Source organism: Marmota monax, unplaced genomic scaffold (genome assembly GCF_021218885.2).
Source record: "Marmota monax isolate L192 unplaced genomic scaffold, Marmota_monax_Labrador192_F-V1.1 WCK01_AAM20220418_F8-fsc00249, whole genome shotgun sequence".
NCBI classification, from domain to species: domain Eukaryota; kingdom Metazoa; phylum Chordata; class Mammalia; order Rodentia; family Sciuridae; genus Marmota; species Marmota monax.
The window spans coordinates 970,559-997,384 of record NW_026694242.1 but is presented as its reverse complement, the minus strand read 5'-3'; the positions used below and the strand labels follow the sequence as shown (position 1 = coordinate 997,384).

At 59.5% G+C, this 26,826-nt stretch overlaps 1 protein-coding gene across 3 annotated transcripts in view; it reads left to right on the top strand.

Annotated features, from left to right (window-relative positions):
* The window catches only part of Eefsec (eukaryotic elongation factor, selenocysteine-tRNA specific), a 117,686-nt gene that overhangs the window by 47,746 nt on the left and 43,114 nt on the right, over nucleotides 1-26,826 (top strand). For all 3 annotated transcript variants that reach the window (XM_046466914.2, XM_046466913.2, XM_046466915.2), the window contains exons 3-4: nucleotides 4,556-4,652; nucleotides 6,744-6,908. In XM_046466914.2, coding sequence (XP_046322870.1) covers nucleotides 4,556-4,652; nucleotides 6,744-6,908 — 262 coding nt within the window. The remainder of the gene's footprint in view (nucleotides 1-4,555; nucleotides 4,653-6,743; nucleotides 6,909-26,826) is intronic.

The following is a 26,826-nucleotide window of genomic DNA, read 5'->3' as shown; positions in this document are numbered from 1 at the left end:
CCCAGGAGGTTCGAAATGAGGCTGTTGTTTTTAATGAGTAGTGAGGTCGAGATCCTGGGGGGCTTATTGGCCATTTGTATAACTTCATGGAAAAATATTTCTATCCTTTGCCCATTTTAATTGGATTGTTGTTGTTGAATTGCAGATTTATACACTGACCCCTGCCATCGTAGGATTTGCGATTCTTCTCTACCAGTCCGTAGATTGTCATTTTGATTTCTTGGCAGGGTCCTCTCATATACAAAAGTTTTTTTTTTTTTCTTTTGTACCAGGGATTGAACCCAGGGGGCACTTACCCACTGAGCCCCATCCCCGGCCTTTTTAACATTTATTTAATTAGAGACAGGGTCTCACTGAGTTGCTTAGGGCCTTGCTAAGTTACTGAGGCTGGCCTCCACCTTGCGATCCTCCTGCCTCAGCCTCCTGAGCTGCTGGGGATGACAGGTGTGCACCACGGTGCCCGGCCTGCCATGTTATTTTCTAAACGGGTTCTCCTGTTTTACAGATGACTGAACAACTGACTTGGGTTCATATGTTGAAAATATATCTGCCTTCAAAATATATTTGAAACTTTAAGATGGAAATGTCATTTTATTCTCATTTTTAACACAGGACTCTTGAATCGGTGGGGAAGTGGCACATCTCTCCTAAGTGCATCAGACACGTGTGCTTGTGTGTCTGTGACCTGGGCACATATATCTGGTCTGTTGGCCTCTGGCCTTTTTAATATTTATGTGTCTAATATCCACAAAGGTGGTGCCAGCCTCCTGCCCACCTGGCCGTCCCTGCAGGTCCCTCCATCCGGGTTCCATTTTTTTTTGGACACATAGAAGTTCCTAATTTGCACGTCGTCTCACTCTTTGATTGTTTTTCTTTGTGATTTCTTTATCTCTGAAAGCATTTAAAATGACTCGCGCATAAGCATTTATCAATGTTCGCGGAAATCAAAATGGGAGATCAACACGCGCCCCAATCTTCCCAATGCATCAAATTAAAATGTTTCCTCCCGTCCCCCGGGCCGGCTTGCCCACAGGTACACAATTCGAGGTGGTTGTTATCACCACGTTGACACGATTCCGCGTTCTGGGCTTTTCTGTTTATTTTTTCTGCTAAATGTCATCATCTGACAGCACCTTAGGCCCATCTTCCCCCCCAGACGCGTGTTTCTTGCTTCGAAGACACTTTTTTGGGGGGTGGTAGGGGGACCCGGGATGGAACCCAGGGGCCCTCGACCCCTGAGCCCCGTCCCCAGCCCTATTTTGGATTTTATTTAGAGACAGGGTCTCCCTGAGTTGCTTAGGGCCTTGCTGTTGTTGAGGCTGGCCTCCACCTTGCGATCCTCCTGCCTCAGCCTCCCCAGCTGCTGGGGTGACAGGCGTGGGTCACTGCACCTGGCTGAATTCTTTTTCCTTCTCTGTCCTCTTTAAATTCTCTTTTCTGACTCTGCTGTCCCCCTTTTGCAAGGCTGCCCAGTGGCACAGCTGGCCTGGGCCGTGGTGGCCTGATTGGGTCAAAGAGGTGGCAGTAGCAGCGTGAGCCCAGATGGGCCCTGGGCGAGGCTGGGGCTCCTCCAAACACCCGCGGGGCCTGGGGAGGCCGAGCAGGAGAGGCTGGGACAGACCGCCAGGGGCCTTGGCACCGGCCCGGGTGTCGGCTGCTTCCTGGGCGTCACGGTCCCCTGAGGTCCTTACAGTCAGGGCCTGAGACAGGGCTGTGTCCAGTTTTTGGAGAGCATTTGGGCAGCCTGGTGACAAGGGCCATCCAGGGCGGAACTCCAGTGACGCTCGGGGGAATGGGTTGGAGTCACAATAAGAAGTTGCGGGGACCGAGGAGGGACAGGGACACCCGCACAGCACACAGGTGGCTCAGGCTCCATCACAGACTGTGAGCCGGGGAGCAGCGCAGGTGGGACATGGCCTGGTGGCCGGTGGGGCTGGAGGGCTGGGGACAGCGGGGCTCTCAGGGCCACCTTGGGGACAGGCCTTCCGCAAGGCCCTGGGTAGAAGGTGACCTCTTGAGGGGACGTCAGGCGAGCCGCAGGGGCTGTGGGGCTTGGGGCCGTGATGGTCCTGTGGGTCGGTGGCCGTCTCCTCTTCTGTCACACAGCGTCCTCCGTTTGGCAGGGGACGTGGGCTGTCAGCTTTAGTGGCAGGTGGGAGATGTCCCGTCACGGCCTGCGTCTGTGTTCCCTTAGAGACGCGGGGGATGACAGGGACAGTGACCTGGGTCCCCGGGGGAGACTGGCAGGGCGGGGTCTGGGGACGGGCTTCTAGAAGGTTCTTTCTGGCCCGGGGTTGAGACCTGGGGGCAGCGGGTTCTTGGAGGGACTCCTGTTCAGTTGTCCCTTCTGGGTGGCCCCTGTGTCCTGCTGAAGTCTGGGCACGTGGCCCGTGTGGAGGGACACGGGGCCAGGAGGGTCCGAGGGGCACAGAGCGAGGGGCAGCAGCCCGCGTGGCCAGGTGGCCTGGGCGTGGCTCTGAGCCGTGGGTCACAGGAGGGACCGTCCTGCCTGGGCGTCCGTTAGCGCCTTAGGTCCAGCCAGTGTCCCCAATTGGGCCACTCCTGTCTTCAGAGTGTCCCCAGCGTCTGAACAGGCCTTGCCCGCGCGAGTCGGGCCTGCTGAGCGTGGAGCAGCCCCGGGGTCCCTCATGTCCCTCTCGGTGGCTGCAGCGTTGGGCTTCTTGTCCCCTGGGGGGAGGGGCCGCTGCAGGGTGATCAAACACGTCCCTGGGAGCGAAGAATGTCAACAAGTGACACGTGCGGACCTCAGACAAAATGTCTTAACTTGAAACACACACGTGCGTTTCTGCTTGGTGACGGCGACAGGCGACTTGTGACAGAGGAGCTGGGGGCCGGGCGGCGTCGCCCCTTCCTGTCTGGACAGTGTGGCTGGTCATGGTCCCCACTGGGGTGGGCCTCCTGCTTGAATTTGGGCCTGTTCCCTCTTTTCTTAGGGGTTTGGGACTGAACCAGGGTCCTCGACCCCTGAGCTGCTCAGGGCCTCGCTGAGTGGCTGAGGCTGGCCTCCACCTGGCGATCCTCCTGCCTCAGCCTCCCCAGCTGCTGGGACAACAGGCTGCGTCTCTTTTTAACGCCCCTTTTTCGTGATGCTACATTAAATCATGTTGTTAAAGTGACACTGGGGACTGGCATTTCCAACTCAGCGGCAGCACCCGTGGCCCTCAGCGCACAGGTCGGCTGGTGGGACAGAAGCCCAGGAGGCACCTGCTGCCCCGGCCTGTGACCTGCAGGTGGCCGCACTGGGCTCCGCCTTCTGGTCTGGTTTCCAGGGACCAGCGGCCACAGTTGTCAGGGGACAGAGGATGACGCTGAAGGGACATGAGGCTGTGAGGCAGGTCCTCGGTGCTATCCCCAACCCCCGTGACTCCCAAGAGGCCACTTACCTGAGCCCTGCCTGGCCTCAGTGACAGGGGGTGTCACTGTCCTCAGCAAACGGCCTGCTCACTGTGGGAGCAATGCAGACCCAAGTGACCTGGGCAAGAGGGACCGGGTCACCCTGAAGGGGACACTCCTGTGACCAGGTCCTGCAACTCTGGGAGAGAAGGTGGCTCCTCCTGACCATAAAGTGTGTGAGAAGGTCAGGTGAAGCATCCAGTTGGAACTGTCACCGTGGCCCAGGGGACCCAGAGCTGTCACAGCAGTGGGGACCTGACCGTCTGGTGTCACCTGCTGTCCGTCAAAGTCAAGAGGGGGACCTGGGCGGGACTCTCTGGACACTTCTCTGGGACCCCCCAATAACACTGGGGAGCAGGAGAGGCCCCTGGTCCCTGTCTTCTGAGAGGTCCCACTCTGTCCCCTGAGAGTGTCCCCTTTCCTGTCCCCTCAACAGGCTCCTGCCTGCTCCTCCGAGTGACAGGCCTGACATCTTTCTGACTCGGTGGCAGGTCGGGGTCTGCCCAGGGGTCTTCATGCTGCTGTGGTTTCCCGAGGCCCCGGGCTCTGTGTCACGGGGAAGGCGTGTGGGGACATTCTGGGGACCCAGCACCCGGGGGCCAGGGCTCAGGGCCCAAGCTCACAGGCCTCCTGGTCCAGCCGCTGGTGTCTGACATGTGACAGTGGCGGGGTCCCTCAGGATGCGGGGTGGGATTCCAGCCACCCCAGGGTCCCCCGCTGGCCGAGAGCAAGGTGACAGAGGTGCGGGTGGCCCCTCGTGGCCTCCAGCCTCCTGTTTTACTGACTGTTTGGTGCAGGGACTGGACCAGGGTGTGAGCCACCGAGCCCTGTCCCCAGCCCTGTTCAGGGTCCCACGGGGCCACCCAGGGTCCCGTCTCTGGGGAATCTGGGACGACGGTCTCTCTTGTCCTTGGGGGGCCACAGGCGGGGGCCAGGGATCCCTGTGGATTCCTGGGTGGCCTCTGAGGAGGACCTCAGGGCCCAGGGGAGCCCCTTCCTTCTGGTGCCCCAACGCGGGGTGTCTCCTGGTGTCCCCCCGACAGTGGGTGGCACGGGTCCCCTGTCGTGCCTGCTACTCCGCCTGGTGCTCCGCGGCCTGCTGACTGCCCTGTCCCCTAACGCTGCTGTTCTTCCGTTGCAGGTTCCGGGGTGCACCCATCATTCCCGTGGCGGCCAAGCCTGGGGGCCCGGAGGCCCCCGAAACGGAGGCTCCTCAGGGGATCCCAGAGCTCATCGAGGTACCCAGACCCCGGCTGCCCCAGCCCCTGTGGCCGACCTCTGCCCTGGGGAGTGGGTCCTCTGGCCCTGTCACGCCCTGCGGCTCCTTCCCAGGGAGAGACCTCAGCCACCAGCCTCAGGCCTGCCCGGCCTCAGGCCTCTACCCCCAGCCCGAGGCTCCGTGGGCCTCCTCACCCTGGCCTCCGTCTGGCCGCCCCTCCTCTGATCATCCCCACAAAGTGGCACCCACAGCCTGGGACCCGGGCCATGTTGGCTATTCTAGAAGCTTCACCTCTGTCCCTCCAGGGACAGGCAGGAGGGGGCAGTCCTGCATGAGTGATGGTGTCCAGGAAGGTGGCAGGGTCCTGCTGCTGGGCACTGTGGGCCACTCAGGGCCACTCTGGGCAGAGGGATCCTGCGCCTGGCCCTGGGGCAGGACTGCGGTTCCGTACACGGTGGCCAACGTTCTCAGCAACCCTGGGAGACTCCCATGTTCCCCAGGAGGGGGCTGGGGTTCAGAGAGGTTAAGTGACTTGCCCAGGGTGGCTCAGCAAGTGCATAGGAAAGCTGAGGTTCAGACCCAGGCTGGTTGCTGGGGCTCAGCTCTGAGGTCCCCTTCCTCCAGGGGCCCTTGACCCCGGAGCCCCATCCCCAGCCCTATTTGGTATTTTATTTAGAGACAGGGTCTCCCTGGGTTGCTCAGGGCCTCGCTTTGGCTGAGGCTGGCCTTGAACGCGTGATCCTCCTGTCTCGGCCTCCCAGGGCCCTGGGGTGACAGGCCGGGACAGTTGTTTTCATTCAAGGAAAACCCACCACAGTGTGGCTCGGAGAGGCCTGTACATTCCTTTAAGAGCCTCTCCTCAAATCTCAGGCCAAGGCTGTTTTGAATTTCCCTGCTTTTCCAAAGGAATTGTTATCACAAAACTCGAACTTTGGAACGCTCCCCGCTGAATACTTGTGTGACAACTGCCCCCTCGGGAAGCCGGAGGGAGCAAACCGGAGGGAGGGACGTGGTGCTGATGCTCGTGTGTTGATGGGTCATCGGCCCCGACAGCATCTCGGAGCACGTAGGTGGCACACGGAAAGCAGGCCACCGGGGCCAGACAGAGGGACAGAGCACCACGTGGGGGCTGTGCTGGCCACGAGCCAGGCCCTCTGTCTCTGTGGGGCCCTGGAGAAGTGGCCACGGGGCTGCCCACTGACCGCTCTTGTCCTGCGACCTCCACACACAGGCCTTCTGTCCTCCTGCTCTCTCTGATCTTCATGTGACTGTCCCTCAGATATGGCACCCGTCTCTAGACCCTCTTGAGGGTCCTCAGAGCCCATGAGATAGATGACCAAAACAGTGTATGGCCAGGGCGGTGGCCTACGCCTGCAATCCCAGGGGCTCAGGAGGCTGAGGCAGGAGGATCGCAAGGTGGAGGCCAGCCTCAGCCACTCAGCGAGACCCTGTCTCTAGATAAGATATAAAAAGAGCTGGGGACGGGGCTCAGGGGTTAAGTGTCCCTGGGTTCAATCCCCAGGATCCAAAAAAAAATAAAAAAATAAAAATCCCCAGAACAGTGTCTGGTGTCTGCAGGGTGGCCCTCCAGGGTGTGGTCAGGGGCAGCTGAGACTGGGCCAGCTGGGGCTCTGGGCACACAGTGGTGGGCACCTGAGATGTGGGGAGGGGAGACGCGGCCTGCCTGGTACCCGGGGCTGAGAGGTGGGGGATCCCAGGTCCTGTAGGCCTCAGGAGGCAGGGGCCACAAGCAGGGATCCTAGCCGAGCGTCCCCCAGGAGAACCAAGTCCCTCTTCCTCCTCACCCAGCAGAAGCTGCTGGACACACAGCAGCACCCTGGCCTGCTTCTAGGGGTCCCTCTGACCTGGGTAGCTTGCAGGGCCTGGTGCCTGGACAGCCCTTGCCTTGCCTTGGACATGCCCTGACCTTGGTTGCACTAAGTGGCTGAGGCTGGCCTCCAACTTGCGATCCTCCTGCCTCAGCCTCCAGGCTCCTGGGATGACCACCGCGGCCTCTGGATTCTTGAGTTTCTGTAGGCCCCCTCCCTCCCCCACTGCGCCCCTGGCCCTTGCCGACAGGCTGTGGCAGCAGGGTCTCTCTCTTCTCCAGCTCCTGAAGTCCCAGATCTCCATCCCGACGAGAGACCCCTCGGGCCCGTTCCTCATGTCCGTGGACCACTGCTTCTCCATCAAGGGCCAGGGCACCGTCATGACGGGGACCGTCCTCTCAGGCTCCATCAGCCTCGGCGACAGCGTGGAGATCCCCGCCCTCAAGGTCAGTCAGGACTCTGGTCTGTCTGGTGTCCGCCTCCAGCAGCAGGGGAGGGGACCGTCCTTGGCCGGGGGTGCCCCCGAGTGCCTCCTGGGCCTGGCCCCTCCCTGGCTCCCACCCGTCCTGCCTTGGATTCTAGATCCACCGCTCACCCTGTCCCCCCAACAGCACGCGGCCTGTGAGGTCCCCAGTGGGCGTCCCCAGGAGGTGGTCTAGTTCTCAGTCCTGGGGGTGAGCCCAGGGCCTCGCACATGCCAGGGACACTCGGTCACGGAGCCACATCCCGGCCCTGTTTATTTGAGAAAGGGTCGCACTGAGTGGCTGAGGCTGGCCTCCAACTGGCGATCCTCCTGCCTCAGCCTCCGGGCTGCTGGGATGAGAGGCAGGGCCACCGCTGTCTCTGGATTCTTGAGTTCCTGGAGACCCTGGACTGACCGACCTGTGTCTCACGAGAGAGAGGCGTGTTTCAGGGAACTGGCTCACGTGATCATGGGGCCTGGTGAGTCCAGAGTCTGCTGGACAGGCTGGTGGTGGACGCCCAGGGCACACTGCAGCTCAGAGGCCACCTGTGGGTGGATGTCACCCTCCCTTGAGGGATGTGTGTAGGGTGCCCTGCTCTGCCCCACGGCTGCCAACGTCAGTGAAGTTGTTTTAATGAAAAATCGCCCTCCTGCTGGGGTTTCAGCATGCTGGGGGAGATTCAGAAAGTTCTAGAAAGTTCTAGAACGTTGGCCAGCTCTAGAAAGCAGGTGGACCTAAGAGGAGTCTGGGGTGAAACAGGCTCGTGAGCTCTCGGTGGTCGAGAATAGTGTCTGAGCACCTCCCCGGGCACCGTGGTCCCCCACGTGGACACAGAATGACACTGAGTGAGCCGTCCCTGGTCTGGGGCAGCGCGGTCGGGACAGGGACGGGGACAGGAGTGAGCCGGCTGCACCAGGTGAAGGGACCTCGGGGGTCACCCCAGTCCCCTTTGATGGTGTTGAGGCCGACGCCTCCTTCAGGGGTGAGGGCCCCCGACTCGGCTCTGGTCAGGCCCCAGGGCTCTGGGGACACGGCAGCAGGAGCCAGAGGACGTGGCCGAGGCTGTCCCCAATGCTGGGTCAGGGCCCCTCCTCCTGAGACCCAGGACAGCCCTGTCCACCAGCCGTTCTCAGCCCTGAGCTAAGTGCAAATCCTAGAAAATACGACGTGAAATCATGAAAACAAACCGCTGGTGTTTGACCAAAGGAAGGTCCTGGCCGCGACCTGCGCCGTCCCCGCGTCCTGGAGGAGGGCCCCGGGGGCCACCTGGCCCTGCATCCCTGCTGCTCCCCAAGATGTCAGGAGAGGGTGACTCTGGGGGGGACTGGGAGGAGGACGAGGGTCGTGAGCACCATGAATCTGCAAAGCCATCACCAGTTGTCCTGGTGTGAGTGTCCCCAGAGCCCCCGTGGGAGGTGACACAGGAGGGTCCAGAGGAGGAGTGAGGGGTGTGAGGCCTGAACCCCAGCAATGAATGGCTCCCTGGTGGCCCCTGGTGGCAGGTGGTGTGTGGGGAGGAGGTGGCCCTGGGGCCGTGGCTTGGGGTCTCTCTTTGTCCCTGGAGAGTGGAGTCCCTGCTCCCTGGTCCCCATGGGAGCTGCTCCCTCCCCACACTCTTCCTCCATGATGTCCTGCCTCTCCTCGGCCAGGAGTGGGGCCGCCGTCTGTGGACACCCTGAGCCCCACGTCCACTGTCCCCCTCTGCAGTGGTGCTGGAGGGTCCTTGAGTCACTGTGGCGAGAAAGCTGACCACAACAAGGGTGGACATTGATTCTGGTGACAGGTGACGTTGTAGGAGACAGAAAAGGTGACACAGAGGTTCGCAGCAGGAAGTCCCTGTGGAGAAGGGGCGAGGTGGTGGGGTGCAGGGCCAGTGTCCCCTCACAGCCTCGGGGACCAACCCAACAGGCACATGGGGACTTCCAGCCTCCAGAACCGTGGGAACCGTATCTGTGGTCCGCAGCGACACTCCTAGGAAATGACCCCAATTGTGGGTGGAGGGGACTCAAGCCAGAGAAGCCCTCGAGTCCCCCATGGTCCTGGGCAGGGTCTCAGGCCCTGGGCAGCTGCGAGCCTGGGGACAGCCTGGCCCTTCCCAGGCTCCAGGGTGAGGCTCACTTTAGAGGCCCGCTCCAGGGACTCCTGACCCCTCACCCTGCCCGTCCTCGCCTGGCGGGACTGGTGGCCAGCGCCTGTGAGCAAGAGGCCATCGCAGGCCACGGCTCTCTCCCCGGGCCCAGGAACGTCCCTGTCAGATTTCCCTAATCGACTCGGACACTTCTGACCGCGTGAACTCCCGTGGGGGCGGGGCGCGGCCAGTCCAAATAAACAGTGGCCTTCCTCCCCCGGCCACAGTCCTGTGGCTGCCCCCGTCATCCCCAGCTGGGGCTCATTACAGGAGCAAGAAGTGGGGGAGCAGGCGAGCGAGGCAGGGAGGACGCCCCGCAGCCCAGGGAGGCCACCAGCCTCTGCCCGGCCTCTGGTCTCCCAGCCTCCGCCCAGGGAAGACGTGGCCTCGAGATCTGGGGCTGGCGATATGGTGTGCCTCTAGGGGTTGTGACATCAGAAAGTGTCCAAAGCACTGAGCAAAAGTGCAGCAAGTCACCAAATGTCCCAGCCCAGACTGACTGTGGGGGGTGTGCACAGCAGGGCTGGCTGTCCCTGTCCCCTCATGGGGGCAGGGTGCTGAGTAAAGTGGCTTCCAGAGCCCAGAGGACTTCCAGCCTGCTTCTCAGACAAGGGGTCCTGGCGCTGGGCCTTGCGGGTGACAGGGACACTTCAAAGGTGCCCTACAGCTGAGGGGTCTGGGGCTTGGGGTGCTCCGCAGGTCTCCCTGGGCTGTGTGGCCTGGCACCCAGGTCTGCAGTCCGTGCAGTGGCCCTGCTGGCTCAGAAATCAGGGGTCCCCTGGGGTGTCCTGAGCACCGCAGCCTCCCCCTGACCCACTCTGGCCTATGGCCCTGCCCCGTCCTCCAGTTCTCCCTGTCCCTCCTGCCTCGGACCCCAGGTCAACCCCCTGATGCTTGCCCCATGTGGAATTAATCCCACAAGCAGCCTCTGCTCTTGGGTTTGGGGGTAATGGGGTCTGACCCGTTGCTCTTTAACTCTCAGGTGTCGGGCAGAAGGTGGGCCTGGAACAACTAGTGCTTATTGAATAGTCTTGGTCCCAGTGGAATATTACTCAGCCACGAAAAAGAATGGCTTTATGATTTTTGCTGGTAAATGGGTGGAGCTGGAGACGATCATGCTGAGTGAAATCAGCCAGTCCCCAAATTCCAAAGGCTGAATGTCCTCTCTGACATGCAGATACTGACCCACAATAAGAGGGGAGAGCAGAAGTTCACTGGATGAGACGCAGGGAGTGGAGGGAAGGGAGGGGAGGGGACTGGGAGGGACAGGGGAATGAATGGACGTCACTTTCCCATGTTCACATAGGAACCCACGACCAGGGACACCCCACAGCAGGTCCAGCCACAGGAGTGGGACGTCACGCCCCGTGTAGGTGGGACATGGCAGGATGCTCGCTGCTGTCACAGAGGGCTAAAAAGAACAAATGAAAAATTAAACAGAACTTTCCGTCCATCACCAGTCCCCAAGTTGCGGTCAGCTGAAGCCAGGGAATGAGTTTTCATAACAGTCAGGTCACCTGGGCTCCCAATAAGCTGATCACCTGAAGCCAGTCTTTTTCTCGGACAGTTTGGGGGACGCGTTGGGCTCTGATGTCTGACTTGCTGTGCAGCCTTGGTGACTCGACCTTTCTGAGCTCCCAAGTCTGCAAAATGAGGAAACCCTAGAACATATCTGTCCTGCGGGGTGTTGGGGGATAAAAGGAGGTGACAGCGTCACGTGACGCGTCCAGCTCACTCAGTCAGCAGTCACCACAGAGCCCTGCCACATGCAGGCCTGGCCAGGCCACAGGGGACAGGGCAGGTGAGGCAGGTCACCATTTGGTCCTGGCTGAACGGATCTTTAGCATCAGGGCTGTTTCTATGGTGAGGGACGGAGAGCCAGAGGGTTTCTGAAGGTCTCGAGCGCTTCCTGGGGAGACTGGGTGACAATCGGACCCGGCCACTCAGACATCCAGGGGAGGAGCCTGGGGGGAGCTGGGCTGAGGAGAGGAGAGGGTGGGGAGCAGCTGGGGACGGAGGCCAGGGCCAGGGCAGCAGCCAGGGTGGGGGGCACAGGAAGTGCTTGGGGAAATCCTCCAGGAAGAGCTCCAAGAGGCATCCAGGAAGTACCCAGGAAATCCACAGCAAGTTCTAGAAAGTTCCAGAATGTCGGCTAGCTCCAGGAAGTATCCAGGAAATCCTCAGAAAGTTCTAGAAAGTTCCAGAGCATTGGCTAGCTCCAGGAAGTATCCAGGTAGTATCCAGGAAATCCTTAACAAGTTCTAGAAAGTTCTAGACAGTTCCAGAACGTTGGCTAGCTCCAAGAGGTATCCAGGAAGTACCCAGGAAAGCCACAGCAAGTTTTAGAAAGTTCCTGAATGTCGGCTAGCTCCAACAAGTATCCAGGAAGTACCCAGGAAATCCTCAGAAAGTTCTAGAAAGTTCCAGAACGTTCCAGAACGTTGGCTAGCTCCAAGAAGTATCCAGGAAGCACTCCAGGAAGTGCTCTAAGAAGTACCCAGGATATGCTTCAGGAATATCCGGGAAGTGCCCCCGAGGTGCCCCAGGAAGTGCCCACCTGCACTGCCTGTTGCTCCCCTTAGGGAAGAGGCTCGCCTGTCCCTGTCCTTCCCCACGTGGCCCCTGCAGCCCTCTGGCCTGGCCCCTCCTGCCTTGGCTGCAGTTGGGATCTCTGCTGTGACCTCTCTTTTTCTCCTTAAAGGAAAGCCGGGTGTCCCCTGGGTGTGCACAAAGCCAAGGAGCCACTTAAGCAGAATATTTATAATTCCTTCTTTTAAGAAATAAAGCAATAATCACAACACCATAAACACTGCTCTAATCGTTCCCAGGCCGCGACCTGTAAGCGGGGCGGGGAGGGCAGGAGGAGCCTTCCTGATCGGGGGCTCGCTGCTGCTCTTGTTTGAAGTCGCCCTAAAATGCTGCCTTAGAACTTGTTCTTGTTGAAAAACAAATTCCTGCCACTCAGAGTTCTCAGATTTTTTTTCCTTTTCCCAAGTATTTAAATGAGCTGATTCGGGGCCAGGGCTGGACAGGCCTGGGCCAGCTTTTGTGGGTCCCTGGGCTGCTGCTAAGGACATCACTGCAGTCCCCCGCCCCCAGGCAATAAGCCACCTCCCTGGCTGGCTGTGGAGGACACTGTCATCAGAAGTGGGGGCAGCTGCCCCTTCCCTGTGTGAGCCCGAGGGAGGGCCTTCCAGGGACAGGAAGACTGGTCTGAGCAGAGAGCAGGGGACCTGACCTAGGCCACGGTCAGAGCAGGCTCGCCCAGTCTGTAGGAGGAGGGAGTGTGGGTCAGAGGACATTCTAGCTGGGTGTGGAGGCACACATCAGTGATCCAGCAGCTTGGGAGGCTGAGGCAGGAGGATCATAAGGTGGAGGCCAGCCTCAGCAATGGCAAGACCCTGAGCAACTCAGCGAGACCCTGTGTCTAAATAAAATATAAAAGGGCTGGGGACGGGGCTCAGGGGTTAAGCACGCCTGGGTTCAATCCCTGGTCCAGATAGAAAATTCTAGCAAGTGCCAAGGCCCTGTGGTGGGAGATAGCTCAGTGAGTGTGAAGGCTGGGTAAGGGGTTTGGCTGAGCTCGGAGAGGTGGGCTAGAGGCACCAGACAGGAAGGTGGGCCCAGACTCCCCGGGCCTTGTGGGCCACCTGCAGGTCAAGGAGGGTGGCGTGGTGTGGGTGACGTAGAGGGTGCTGCTGTGTGAGGGGAGACAGGCAGTTTGGAGGATGAGTTTGTGGGGAGCCGTCGCTTCCTGGGGACTGGAGGCAGGAGGCCATAGCACGGGGAGACTGAGGTGGTGGCCCAGGCCTTGCCACTGAGGAGGTGGGTTGGCAGGCCTCGGGGGGGGGGGGGACATGGCAGGAGGCCCCCCATCTCTGGCTCGAGGAGCAGCCAGGCAATTACTCCATGTCCAAGCAGTCTGGGGCTGAGCGTGGACACAGCTGGGATCCTGGCTGGGGTTTCAGTACGTTGGGGGAGATTTAGCAAGTTCTAGAACATTCTAGAAAGTTCCAGAACGTTGGCCAGCTCTAGAGTAAGTCGACCTAAGACAAGTCTGGGGTGAAACAGGCTTGGGAGCTCTCGGTGGCCCCACCTGCCCCACGGGTTCCTGAGGGACTGGGTGGCACTGGCTGTGGCATTCTGGGGGGAGGGCAGGGTGCTTCCGGGGACACCCTGGGAGGGCAGCTGGTCACAGAGGGCAGGGCCCAGCTCCCCCAGGCTGCCCACTGCGCTGCTGCTGCTGCCACGGAGAAAAAACCCCACGGGGTGACCGGGCGGAAGGTCAGGAGTTGAGCTGAGCCGGGGAGCGGGTTTGAACGTGGACCTGGTATTTTCTTTTGCGCTGGGGCGGAGTGAGGGGCAGGAGGGAGGCAGGCCGCCAGAGGGACAGGGGCCAGCACAGCGCCGCTAATGCAAACCAGACGGTGCGCGGGCAGGGCCAGGGCCGTCTCCTGGCCAGGCTTAATGCAGTCCTTGAAGCAGGCAGGCGGGCAGGAAGGAGGCCCGGACAGTGAGCCGCTTAACCCTGTGGGTGCTGAACCCAAAGTCGGGCTTCTCTGCTTTGGCATTTGCCTTCTGTGCCCAAGAAGTCTCTGTCCCAACAATTCCCAGAATTATCATGACAATAATGTCCCAGGGGCTGGGCGCAGTAGCACACGCCTGTCATCCTAGGGACTTGGGAGGCTGAGGCAGGAGGATCGCAAGGTGGAGGCCAGCCTCAGCCACTTAGCAAGGCCCTGATCAACTTGCGAGTCCCTGTCTGTAAATAAAATAGAAAAACGGCTGGGGACGGGGCTCAGGGGTGGAGGGACCCTGGGTTCAGTCCCTGGGACCAAGAAAAACAAAAACATGCCCAGGCATTCTCAGTGTCCCCTGAGGGACCCGCCAGGCAGCTTCCTGGATGGAAGCATGACCTGGGGCTGAGCATGAAGTAGAGCAGCCACAAGAGTCAGGGGAGACCAGATGGCCCCAGGGTGCAGGGCCAGCTGAAGCCTGAACTGCGATCCACTGCTGGTCAGCGCCGGCATGGGCTCCTCTGGCCACCAACAGGGCTGCATTCCGAAGTCTCTTCTCTGCCTATTCAAAGGAACACAGGAGTGTCATCACCGAGGTGTTCACAGCGACCAGCACAGCACACAGCGACAGGGGACTGCTTATATAGACCCCGAGGTCCCACGTGGAAGAGATTCAGCAAGTTCTGGAAAGTTCTAGAAAGTTCTAGAACATTGGCAATTTTGCAGTGATGCAAATCCCTGCAGGAAGACAACCCCAAGGACCGCCTCATGGGAGGGCCAGGGAGCTGTCGCCCTTCCCGGGTCTCAGGAGTGCCCTGCGAATCAGTATGACAAATGCAACACTGAGTGCCAAGCCACTCTTGGGACACCACGTGGGACTCGGTCCCACTCGACAGGAGAGCCGGCGCGTGTGCGCACTTCTGTGGGCTGATGCATCCAGAAAGATCTGGAAGGAGGCCCAGCCCACTGGGAACCCGGCCGCGTCCTGGGGGAGCCCGAGTCACTGGAATCCAGGGGACTGAAGGAGGCTTTCATGTGCGCCCACGTCACTGGTGCGCGGCTGACAACAAGCTGGTATTCATCTGTGTCTTGTGTGGCTTTGCTGAAAGGGAAAAAAACACAAAGGACCAGAGAAGAACAACTTTTGTTCTGCTCGCCCGCCTCCCTCTCACCGGCCTTGGCCTGCAGAGCCGAGCTCTGCTGGGGAGGCCGCTGGGTGGGGATCCCCAGGGCCGCTCCTCCGGAGGCTGGATGAGGCCGAGGCCTGCCTCCCTGCCTCTGGGTGGGCTCAGGGTCACCCAGGGCCCATTTTTGGTTTTATTTTTTTGATACCAGGGATTGAACCCAGGGGTACTTCACCCCTGAGCCCCGTCCCCAGCCCTATTTCTATTTTATTTAGAGACAGGGTCTCCCGGAGTTGCTCAGGGCCTCGCTAAGCTGCTGAGGCTGGCCTCCACCTTGCGATCCTCCTGCCTCAGCCTCCCCAGCTGCTGGGATCACAGGCCTGTGCCGTCCTGTGCCTATGGGTGGCTGTGCTCGCCCTGTGCTCACCTTGACACGCAGCCCTCTAGCCTCCTGGGTCCTCTCTTTGGGGCCTGCTCAGTGGGGACAGCTGCAGTCCCTCCCCTGCCCCTCCCCCAGCTGTCTCCAGGCGTCTCTCTCAGGCTCCCAGCCCCTCCCCCTCCCTTTTCTTCTCTCCCCTCCTCCGAGAGGCACAGAAGACCTGTTGTTTGTGCTTGTCCCCTGCTGTCCCCTGCCTCCTGCACATTAGCATATACAAATGCTTTTGTCCCTTCTGCAGGGACTGCTCTCTTTATGGAAATCAAGACCCTTCCATTCCAGCTCTCCACAGGCCAGGCCAAGGAGTCTCTGCCTGTTGGTGGTGACAGTGACAAACTTCTGTTTATCAGAAGCCTGCTCTCACCTGGCAGTCCCCTCAGGCCCTTGGCCCCAGGCCTGCCAGGCAGGATAACCTGGCCCCTTCCTTCAAGAATGGCGCTGCATGAGCATGTGGCCCACGCCTGTCATCCCAGTGACTCGGGAGGCTGAGGCAGGAGGATCGCAAGGTGGAGGCCAGCCTCAGCAGCTTAGTGAGGTCCTCAGCAACTCAGGGAGACCCTGTCTCTAAATAAAATAGAAAAAGGGGCTGGGGACGGCGCTCAGGGGTTAAGAGCCCCTGGGAACAAAAAATAAAACAAATGAACAAAATCCTGCTCGTCCCCTGTCCCATACCAGGTTCCACAGCTCTTTGGTGACCGTACTTAACAGAGAAGGAGGAATCCAGACCTCGAGGTTGGGTCCTGTTTGACGTGTGGATCTGGTCCCTCCCCCTGCCCCTGTGTCCTGTGAGCTGGTGATGGTTACTAATATCCTTGGCACGGTCCCCGGGTTTGGCCTCTCTGTGTCCCGCCTGTCTCCAGTCTCTGTTGGGTCCTGGGAGTGACCCTGGCTTGCCAGTGCTGCTTGACCTCGGGCTCTGCGGCTCCTTCAGGTCCCTCTCGCTTGTAGCTGACACTTGGGGTTGAGAGAGGAGGGGTCTTGTGTGCTGTGGCCTCCTCCAGCCCACTTCTAGCAACGGTGTTCCAGAAACTTCTGTGCACAGGGGGAAGCTGTGTGTTGGGGGTGGGGCAGGCAAGGAGGCCAGGAGCTGGCCTCCACCGGGGAGGCTCAAGAGCCCCAGGAAGCTGGGCAGGAAGGGGACGAGGGCTCGGTGCCAGGAGTCCTAGAGGGTCCCCACCGTGGAGGGTGCTGGAGGGCCGCGTGGGGCAGTGCAGCTGCGTCCCAAGGGACTGCGGGCAGGGCCAGGGGGCCCTCTGGGACCCTCTGGTCAGCACTAGGGACCCCCCAGCTCCAGAGCTTTCCAGAGCCGGTTGTTAAAGCTGTAGTTGCGAGGCCAGCGGCCTCTAAGGTGGCCCTGGGTCCTGGGCCAGCAGCCCCTAGGCTCTGGTCCCCTGCGTTCTGTCGCAGAGGATGGGTGGGCAGCAGACGGAGCGGTGGTGGCCGTGAGATCCCAGGCAGGTAGGGGGAGACCCAGAGGCCACCACCCAGCCCCGGCTGCCACCTCCCCAGGGCCATCAGACCACCTGGCCCTCTCCCTGCTGAGCAGATACGTGGCCTCCTGGCTCCAGCCCGGGACCTCACCCTGTGACCCCCCGAAATGCCAGCCCCCTGCGGGGGAAGCAGGAGGCCGATCCGTCCCAGGCCCGGGGTGCGCCAGGCTCAGCCCCCTTCCCGCTGCCGGTCGCGGTTCACGGGCAGCCCTTCGGGGACGTTTGATGTGCACCACGGATGTTTGCCTTGACCGCCTTTGTTTGCTCAGGCTGTCCCCCTGCCAGCTCGCTGGACCGTCTTTCTTTTAAAAATATGCCGCTCGCCAAAGGTTGTTTTGGATCTGCTTTTGTTTATCAGGTGCGCGGCTCCAGCGCAATTGGAAGCAGACCCGCAGGTCCACGCGCGGCCGGCGCTGCACGCACAGCGCGCCCTGGGCGCGGGCCGGGGTGGCTCCCGGTGAAGGCTGGTCCCGCGGGGGCTGGCAGCAGCCGATCGCCAGGTGGGGCGACACGGGGGACTGTCCCCTCCTGGAGAGGCGGCCTGGCTGGTGGGTGCAGCTCTGGTCGGCTCTGCTGCGGGCCTCCCTGCTCTGGGCCGGAGCCCCCTTGGCCACGACTGGCTCCTTCCATTTCTCAGGCTGCCCGTGCGGGATCCAGGCCAGGCTGGGCCGGGGAGCCCGTGCGAAGCAAGCAGGGCTGGCCGGAAGTCGAGCGCTGGGGCGTGCCGGAAGTCGGCCAGAGGATAGGAAGTGGGACGCTGGGACTGTAACGGAAGTCGGCCATGGGCCAGACAGGGGAACTTTGAGGTTGTGCCGAAAGTTGGCCGGGGCCCAGCCGGAAGTCGGCCATGGGCCAGGGAGTGGGACACTGGGGCCGGGCCGGAAGTCATCCATAGGCCAGGAAGTGGGACCTTGGGGCCTAACCGGAAGTCGGCCTTGGGCCAGGAAGTAGGACTTTGGGGTCTAACTGCAAGTCGGCCACAGGCCAGGGAGTGGGACCTTAGGGCATAACCGGAAGTCAGCCTTGGGCCCTGAAGAGGGACGCTGGGGCCTAACCGGAAGTCGACCGTGGGCCAGGAAGTGGGACACTGGAGTCCTGCCGAAAGTCAGCCATGAGCCAGGGAGTGGGACTTGGGGGCGTAACCAGAAGTCGGCCATGGGCCCAGAACTGGGACGCTAAGTTGTAACCGGAAGTCAGCCATGGGTCCGGAAGTGGGATGTTGGGGCTGTGCCGGAAGTCGGCCATGGGCCAGGAAGTGGGACTCTGGTGCTTAACCGGAAGTCAACCATGGACCCGGAAGTGGGATGCTGGGGCAGAACCAGAAGTCGGCCATGGGGCCGGAAGTGGGATGTTGCAGACTCTCCGGAAGTCAGCCATGGGCCAGGAAGTGAAAGCTGGGGCTCTGCCGGAAGTGGGCCATGGGCCATGGGGTGGGACGCTGGGGCCGTGTGACTAGGCGTCTCCTAATTGAGAGGCTTCTTTGGGGGACAGGCCGTGCTTTCTGTCGAGACCTGCCGTGCAGCCCTGGAGGCTCCTCCTTCCCCGTAGCAAGCCTCGTGTGCAAGGCGGCTGCCGGGGTCCTGTCCCCTGCTCCGCCCCTGGGGGCCGCTGTGCCGCTGCAGGGCTGTGGGGCACCAGGAGCCCGCGCTGTCGCCGGGACCCACGGAGCCTGGAGGCCTCAAGGCTTAGCCTCGTTCCTGTCCTGGGCAGGGCAGCGAGGGCAGCCGTCCGGTTGGTGTCTGGCTGGACAGGAGCTTTTTATGTCTAGAAGGGCAGGTCCAGGGAGAGGAGCCGGCTCAGATGCGCAGAGCAAAGGAAGGAAATTGATCTGCTTCTGCAATTGGAAGGTCAAGGCCACCGGGCGTGGGGCCTCGTAATCCCAGGGGCTTGGAGGCTGAGGCAGGAGGATTGCAAGATAGAGGCCAGCCTCAACAACTCAGTGAGGCCCTGTCTCAATTTTTAAAAAGGGGTGGGGAGGGGTACAGGGGTTAGGCACCAAAAGAAAAAACGAAAAGCAAGAAAAAAAAAAAAACCTGAAATGAAAATAAGAAAACAGAGCAGAAGAAAAATCAAAGTCCAGGTTTCCCTACGGGAGCCCAAGTCTGGGGCTAGGGGACGCCCCCTCCCCTGTCTTTGTTCTGGGTGGTTCTGCCCTGGATGGCCTCCTGGATGCTCGGGCTGCCGTCGAGCTCCCTCTGCCCAGCAGTGCTGTGGACGCCAGGGCTCCCCCTGGGATTCAGGTCCTAGGCAAGGGCCCTGCTGGCTCAAGGGTGGCCCACACCTTGGCAGAACAGGGTGTCCTGGTGGGTGGTGACACCTGGGTGATGCTGCTGTCACCGGTTCATTTCCACATCAGACCCACAAAGGTGTCCACCCTGGAGATTGGGGAACAGCTTCACTTGCACCCCAAGTGGGAGGAGGACGCTCACATTTTAATATTTTACTCAGGTTTTTAAAAGCTAGAGTTGCTCACCACCAAATTTTCTACCCTGCCCGAAGGACACACAAATGGTCTCCTGTCCCCTTGTGATCACATGTGCGCGTGGTCATCTCCCTGCTCAGCCCTACAGAGCGTACAGTGTGGCCTCACCATGGGACCCTGCAGTCACGTGGCCACCCCGCTCTGGGGCCTCCTGTCCCGGCCTCCCCCACACAACCTGGGCATCCTTCCTCCTCCACAAAGGGAGATCAAATACTCACGGAGCTGCCAGCAGAGTGCACAGTAATCGTGTGTCATCTGCACCTGGGAGGCCGCCTGGGATGGTCTCCTCCTCCCTTTCCTCGAACTCCGCGGTCCTTCCTAGAAGAGGCCAGGAGCCTCCTTCCTGATGACTCACGGCCTTGGGAAGAGCAGCCGGTGCTGGGAGGTCAGGGCCGTGGAAATACCCATGAGACGGCCCTGCAGGTGCTGGTGGCCTGGCCACTGGCAGGGGACCCCGGCCCCGTGTGGACCTGCAGGGCTGCTTCCTCGATTAGGAGACCCCAGGTGGCCTGGGCACGAGCCACGGGTCTGATGGGCTTTGGGGGCCCCAGATATAGAGGGGTTCCCAGCAGGAGGAGGCCCCCTGGCTGCCTGGGGATTGGGGGCTCTGCGTGGATGTGGGTAGCTGGCCCTGCCTGGCAGTGGCTGCATGTGGCCTCGGGTGGCGTTTGGAGAAAGAACGAGAACTGTCTGGGTGGGAAGAGACCGGGGTGCTATAGGCCCCCCACGCATGGACCCAGCAGAGGTGCGGGAGGGTGTGGGGCTGTGCAGCCCCTGGGGAGGCTCCAGGTGGACCGTGCACGGTACAGGCACTTCCAGAGGCCTGGTCACCTGGACCTCTGGGCATTGCTGACAGTGTGGCTGCAGAGCCAGGGCCACATACTGCCAGGCCCCACCAAGTGCCTGGGTCCTGCCTGTAGGAACATCTTCCCAGTCGGCATCTTTTTGGGGGGACCCCAGGGATTGAACTCAGGGGCCCTCGACCTCTGAGCCCTGTCCCCAGACCTATTTTGTGTTTTATTTAGAGACAGGGTCTCCCTGAGTTGCTTAGGGCCTCACTTTTGCAGACGCTGGCCTCCACCTTGCGATCCTCCTGCCTCAGCCTCCAGAGCCACTGGGATCACAGGCGTGCTCCACCATAAGGCCCTAGTTCCCTTCTTCATGCTGCCCCTGTAGTCACCAATGCAGTGAAAACTACGTGCTCCCTCACCCTGCCCCTGTCCCACCTCTGGGACAGCTTCTAGGCCTTGCAGGCACCTGGAGCCTGGCCCCTCCCCAGCCTCTTCCTGGCTTTTCCTAAGTCTCTGCAGCGCCTTGGCAGTTCTCGGGGCTTTTAACAACGCACACGGCGAAGCTTAACTTCAACCATCTCTTGTTACTCCACAATAACTCTACACTCATCAATTTGCTCTGCTGGTTAGGTTTTTGTTTTTTTTTTCTATCTGGAATTTGATGTAAACATTTCCCCCACATGTTTGTAGTCACGAATACGTGGCACGGTTTTCTATGTTCTCAAGCTGTATGGTCACGGGCTCTGCGTACCGTACTCCAGGCTTGCTCGTTTCATTCAATATTAGGGTTATTTTTCTTTTTGGTCCCAGGGATTGAACCCAGGGGCGCTTAACCCCTGAGCCCCGTCCCCAGCCCTTTTTCTATTTTATTTAGAGACAGGGTCTCACTGAGTTGCTCAGGGCCTCGCTAGTTAGTTATGGAGGCTGGCCTCCACCTTGCGATCCTCCTGCCTCAGCCTCCTGAGCTGCTGGGATGACAGGCGTGGGCCACAGCAACTGGTCAGCAGAGGTTGCTTTGGACATGGGTCCCCTACAGGCCTCTAAGTCCACCTCCTGTGGGAATAGAGTGTTGCTGTCCAGACAGGCATTTGGAAGAGTAAACCCTGGGAGCAAATGTGGCCCTTAACATGGTGAAATGTCCCTCTTCGTGTTGGAACATGACTTGGTGGCCTTCTTGCCATTAGGCCACGAGGACATGGGCTCATAAAGAAAAATGGCCTGTGACGCCCCCCAGAGGGGCTGGTGGAGTCGTGTAGCCACCCTGGGAAAAGGTGCAAGGTACAGATGAGGGAGGGAGACGAGGAGGGACGTCCCGGACCCTGGGTAGCCGGAGTCTCCACGTGACCCGAATCAGAGCAGAGGGGGCCGATGAAGGGGGGAAACCACTTAGCAATGACACCTCTCCTTGGTGGCCTTGGCTTCACGGAGGCCTCTGTGACACCAGGCGCCCCACGTGGGGAAGCCGGGCTAGCAGGGGCCAGGGAGCCTTGTGCGCTGAGCTGGACTTCAGGACTGGGCAGGGTCACCAAAGGGCCCTGAGGACAGGGTCCATGTTGGGTTACAGCCAGTGTGGAATGCAGCAACTATAGCGTTTAGCTTAATTTTTAAATTGTTAAAAAAAATAGGCAGTGGATTCTCATAACAGGGGAAAGATCTGAATTATGTAAAAGATGTAAAATACATTCCCACCCAGGACCATTTCTGGTTTCTTTGCAAAAACAATCCTTGCACATTGGAGCATGTTTCCGTGTCCCTTAACCCCAGTGTGGGGAGGTGGTGGCACCAGGGATTGAACCCAGGGGCACTTAACCCCTGAGCCCCATCCCCAGCCCTTTTTATATCTTATTTAGAGACAGGGTCTCGCTGAGTTGCTAAGGGTCTCGCTAAGTGGCTGAGGCTGGCCTCCACCTTGTGATCCTCCTGCCTCAGCCTCCCGAGTTGCTGGGACGACAGGCGTGGGCCACTGCACCTAGCCTCCCTGAGCCTTGTTTCCTCTCTGGACGGTCTGTCCATAAGCACCGAGTTCCTTCCCACATCAGGTTGTCTGTCTTGCTGTTGTTGTACAAGAGTTCTAACGTCTGGGGCACAAGGCTGTTACCAGAAAACACTTCCTGAGGTCATTCCTCTGAGCTGTGGGTCGCCTTCTCATTCTCTTAATCAATGATATTTTGGGAAGGGTCTTACTTTTGATGAACTTCAGGCGTTTTTTTAATGGGGCTTATGCTTTTTGTGTCCTAAGAAAATTTGCATCTGTCTCCCCCAAGGCTGGGAAGGTGACCTCCGTGTGCCCTTCGAGAAGCTTTGTGGGTGTGGCTTTATGTCTAGGTCTGTGTTCTGTTTCCAATTGATTTCTTGCATAGTGTGAAGCAAGGGCTGGTGTTTCTGTAAATATGTTTATGTAATTGTGCTTTTTTAAAAAAAAATATTGTTAATTTATTTATTTTTATGTGTGTTGAGGATTGAACTCAGGGCCTTGCCCATGTTAGGGGAGCACTCTACCCTGAGCCCCAACCGCAGTCCTGTTTGGGTGCCTTTTAGTTGAGAAGATTTGCCTTTCCCCATTGAATATCTTTGGCATTTTTATTTAAAAAAAAATTGAATGACAATATCTGTGGGTCTATTTCTGGAGTCCATTGGGGGCTGTTGACTTGCACGTCTCCTTTGGCTGCGACCTCAGGCCGTCTGGTACCTTCACAGTAGAGGTCAGATTGGGCAGGAAGTCTGTGAACTTTGTTCCTTTCAGACACTAGTTTTGTTTGTCTGGTTTCTCTGCATCCACAGAAATTTTCAAATCTACTTAATTTTTGTTTAAAAACAAAAGCTTATTGGGATTCTGGTTGACATTGGGTGGAATCTATAAAACGTGGTGGGGACAATCGACATCGGCATTGGCCCAGCAGTCCATGAACATGGTACACCTCCCACCGGTCGGGGCCTCGGCTCCCCCCAGCCCTGCTCCCTGGTTTTACGTGCAAGTTTTTGTTGTTGTTGTTGTTCATTTTTTAGCTTTAGGTGGATACAATATCTTTTTTTAAGAGAGAGAGAGAGAATTTTAATATTTATTTTTTAGTTTTCGGCAGACACAACATCTTTGTTTGTATGTGGTGCTGAGGATGGAACCCGGGCCACACAATGCCAGGCGAGCGCGCTACCGCTTGAGCCACATCCCCAGCCCTTAAGTGCAGTTTCATGGTCACTTGTCCTGCTCGTCTCTAAGTGTCGGGTTCAGGCTGTTGGAGACACCTCTCACTTTCGCTCACTGGTGCTCGTGGACAGACGGCAGCCTGTTCCTGAGTTGGGTCGCGTTTCTCTGTGGCCGGACGACCCTCCTCTCTAAACTCATGTGGCATTTGGTCACCTGTGGCAACGCAGGGGGTCTCCCCGAGGGTCGGGGCCTGGTTTGTAGCTTTGACAACTAGGACCTCCCCCCTGCGCACACACCTGACACACACCTGACACACCCGTGTGCACACACCCATCCACACTCAGTTCTTCCAATTCTCCTCTCTCTCGTCTTTCGTTGTTGTGTTTTTACGAGAAGCTGATCATGGTTGTGACCGTGACACCTTTGTCATCTCTCTGTGGTCTCAGACCCCACGGCAGTCCCATGGTTTCTGACCCTTGGTGTCTGTCTGTCCCCTTGACCTTTCCAGCCTCCGCTGAGGCCTGGCCCCTTTCTTTCTGTTCATGGGCTTCCTGGCCCACTGAGTCCCCCTCCCTGTTGTCCCCGTCTTTCTCGGGGACAATCAGGGGGTCTTTATCCACCTCCTCGGCAGAGGCCAGAGCTGAGGTGGTCTCCTTGCTGACGGACCCACTGCCGTCCCCCTGTGCGTCCTCCCCAGCGTCCCCCGGTGCTGGCCCCACCTGGAGTCCCTGGGTGAAACCGTCCTGGGGTTTGGTCGCGGCTCCTCCCTGACCCCCAGGCAGCGTCTCAGGGTTGTCTGGTCCCCAGCTTGGGGGGCTCTCTGGCTGACCTGTTGGTTTCCACGTGTCGGTGGCCACAGGACAGGCATCCTGCCGTGTCCCTGCTCTGGAGTCTGTTGGTGACCCTTTATGGCCCCTCCTGCAAAACTCAGCAAGAACGCAGACGAGCCGGGTGACGCTGGAGATTCCTGTGGGCGGATGACAGCGGTGACGGTGGCCTGGGCATGGCCTTGAGGGCTCAGGAAGGCCAGCGAGCAGGGGAGCCTCCTGGGAGGCCGTCCCCTCCTTCCTCTGTCCCCTGCTGGTCGCGTGCCCTGGAACCTGCCCTTGCAGGAACCGCGACCCGAGCTCCAGTGTCCGAAAGCCCTGCCCCCAAGTGCCACCCCGTGGCATCTGCTCGTGACCTTGGACAGGGCCTGCCAACTCTGGGCCTCTGACTGTCCCCTGGGTCTGTCACAGAGTTAAAGGAGACGTGTGCAAAGTCCCACACCCAGATCTTGGCCTGTAGGTGACATTCTTCGTGGCTGCAGTGCTCAGAGGGTTTGGGGAAGCTCGTGTCACCGACGGCCATCCGCCATGTGCACTGGGCTCAGGGGCAGAAGGCTCCTCTCTGCGGTGGCCGTCCCCGCAGCCCTAGGGACCTCAGGGGGATGGCAGCCCTGGGCTCCAGGCTCCTGTGTGCTGGGCCCCCTGAGTGCTGGTGGGGGCAGGGGGGTCACGGCTGCCATGTCTGAGCCCAGACTGCTCCCTGTGTCCCCGGCCAGCTAGGTGGGCCCTCTGTCCCTCGCACCCTTGAGGACGGCCAGGAATAGGGCCACTTAGACGGGAGGAGCAAATTGAGCCCTGTCATATCTGAACACACAGATGTCAACTGCTGGGCCCTCGAAGTGGCCTCCTGCTGTCCCAGTCACGGGGCCTTCACGAGCTCTGCTGGTGTCTCCTGGGCTGAGTGGCAGGGACCTATCTGGAAGCCATCAAAACTCACGAGCAAGGCCAGGCTCAGTGGCCCACGCCTGTCATCCCAGGGGTCAGGAGGCTGAGGCAGGAGGATCGCAAGGTGGAGGCCAGCCTCAGCCACTTAGCCAGGCTCTGAGCAACTCAGCGAGACCCTGTCTCTAAATAATATATAAAATAGGGCTGGGGACGGGGCTCAGGGGTCGAGGGGCCCTGAGTTCAATCCCCAGAATCGAAAAGAAAGGAAGGGGCCGATTCTTGAAGCCCCAGTGAATCCCAGACTCCTCCTAGGTGCTCCCTGCCCAGCCCTGGAGGCAGTGCCGTGTCCCCTCAGTGCCACTCCTAGCGACTGGCCGACCACAGGAGCAGGGCTGGCCCCTGGCTGCGGCCTGGGGTCGGAGCAGGAGAGGAATCAAGCTCCCATCTGTCACCTGTTTGTAGTTTGGGGATTTCTGATTTGGCATTTTGATCAGCCTGGTTCTGCTCAGGGATCTGCATCCGTATCCATAACAGGAAGCCCCCGCGCTCTGTCCCCAGGCGGTGCTCCTGCCCCCCACCTTGGCACCGGGACAGGCCTGATGTCCTGTGGAAAGTTCAGCACCATTTGTTGGTTTGTTTATACAATAAACAGTTCTGCACCCGTTACGTGGCCTGCCACCACTGGGCCCCTCTACTTCATTATTTTGTAGATTCTCCTTGGGGCTGGGGTTGGGTGGGAAGGCAGAGAAGGACCCAGGCCTGAGGGAGGTCACGCGGTTCCGTGCCTGGCTCCTGGCCCAGGCCCAGGCAGCTGACCAGCCATCAGCTGGGGAGCCAGAGACCTCCATATGTGAGGCCCAACTGGTCCCTGGCCCAGCTGCGTGAGGGTCTCACTAAGGGGATGGGAGCCCAGAACATTCTTTTATTTTGGCACTCAGGATTGAACCCAGGGGTGCTTAACCCCTGAGCCCCATCCCCAGCTCTTTTTAGATTTTATTTAGAAACAGGGTCTTGCCAAGTTGCTGAGGCTGGCCTCCAACTTGCGATCCTCCTGCCTCAGCCTCCCAAGCCTCTGGGATGACAGGCGTGCATTACCACGCTCTCTGTGACAGCACGAGCATCCTGCCATGTCCCACCTACACGGGGTGTGACGTCCCACTCCTGTGGCTGGACCTGCTGTGGGGTGTCCCTGGCCGTGGGTTCCTCTGTGAACATGGGAAAGTGACGTCCATTCATTCCCCTGTCTCTCCCAGTCCCCTCCCCTCCCTTCCCTTCACTCCCCTGCGTCTCATCCAGTGAACTGCCATCTCCCCCTTATTGTGAGTCAGCGTCCCCATATCAGAGAGGACATCCAGCCTTTGGTTTTTGGGGACTGGCTTATTTCACTCAGCATGATGGTCTCCAGCTCCATCATTTACCTGCAAATGCCATCATTTCATCCTTCTTCAAGGCTGAGTAATATTCCTCTGTGTATATGGACCACGGTTTCTTTATCCATCCATCTGCTGAGGGGCACCTAGGCTGGTTCCATAAGCTTGGCTATTGTGAATTGAGCTGCTATAAACACTGATGTGGCTGTGTCCCTGTCCTGTGCTGATTTTAAGTCCTTTGGGTATAGACCGAGGAGTGGGACACCTGGGTCCCATGGTGGTTCCATTCCCAGTTTTCTGAGGAATCTCCGCCCTGCTCTCCAGAGTGGTGGCAGCAATGTTGAGCCCCAGCCTGTGTGAGTGGCCTTGCCCCACACCTGGCCAGCACTTGCTGCCACCTGTGCACTTGGTCATTGCTGTTCTGACTGGAGGGAGGTGGGAATGTTCCGGTGTGGCCTTGGCTCCTCTGACAGAGCCCTTTATACCTTCTGTCTCCTCTGGGTTGCTGGCCTCCACTTATCCTGTTGCCTTGAAGGGCCTGGGCCTCCCCGGCCTCCCCGGCCTCCCTGGGCCTCCCCGGCCTGCATCTGTGCCGACACTAAGCAGCCTCAGGTCCCCTCCTCCTTCCCTCTTGTCCCCTCCACCTGCACATGGGCACCCCCCTGTCCTTCTGAAAGGTGCCTGATGACCGTGGTACCTGTCTGT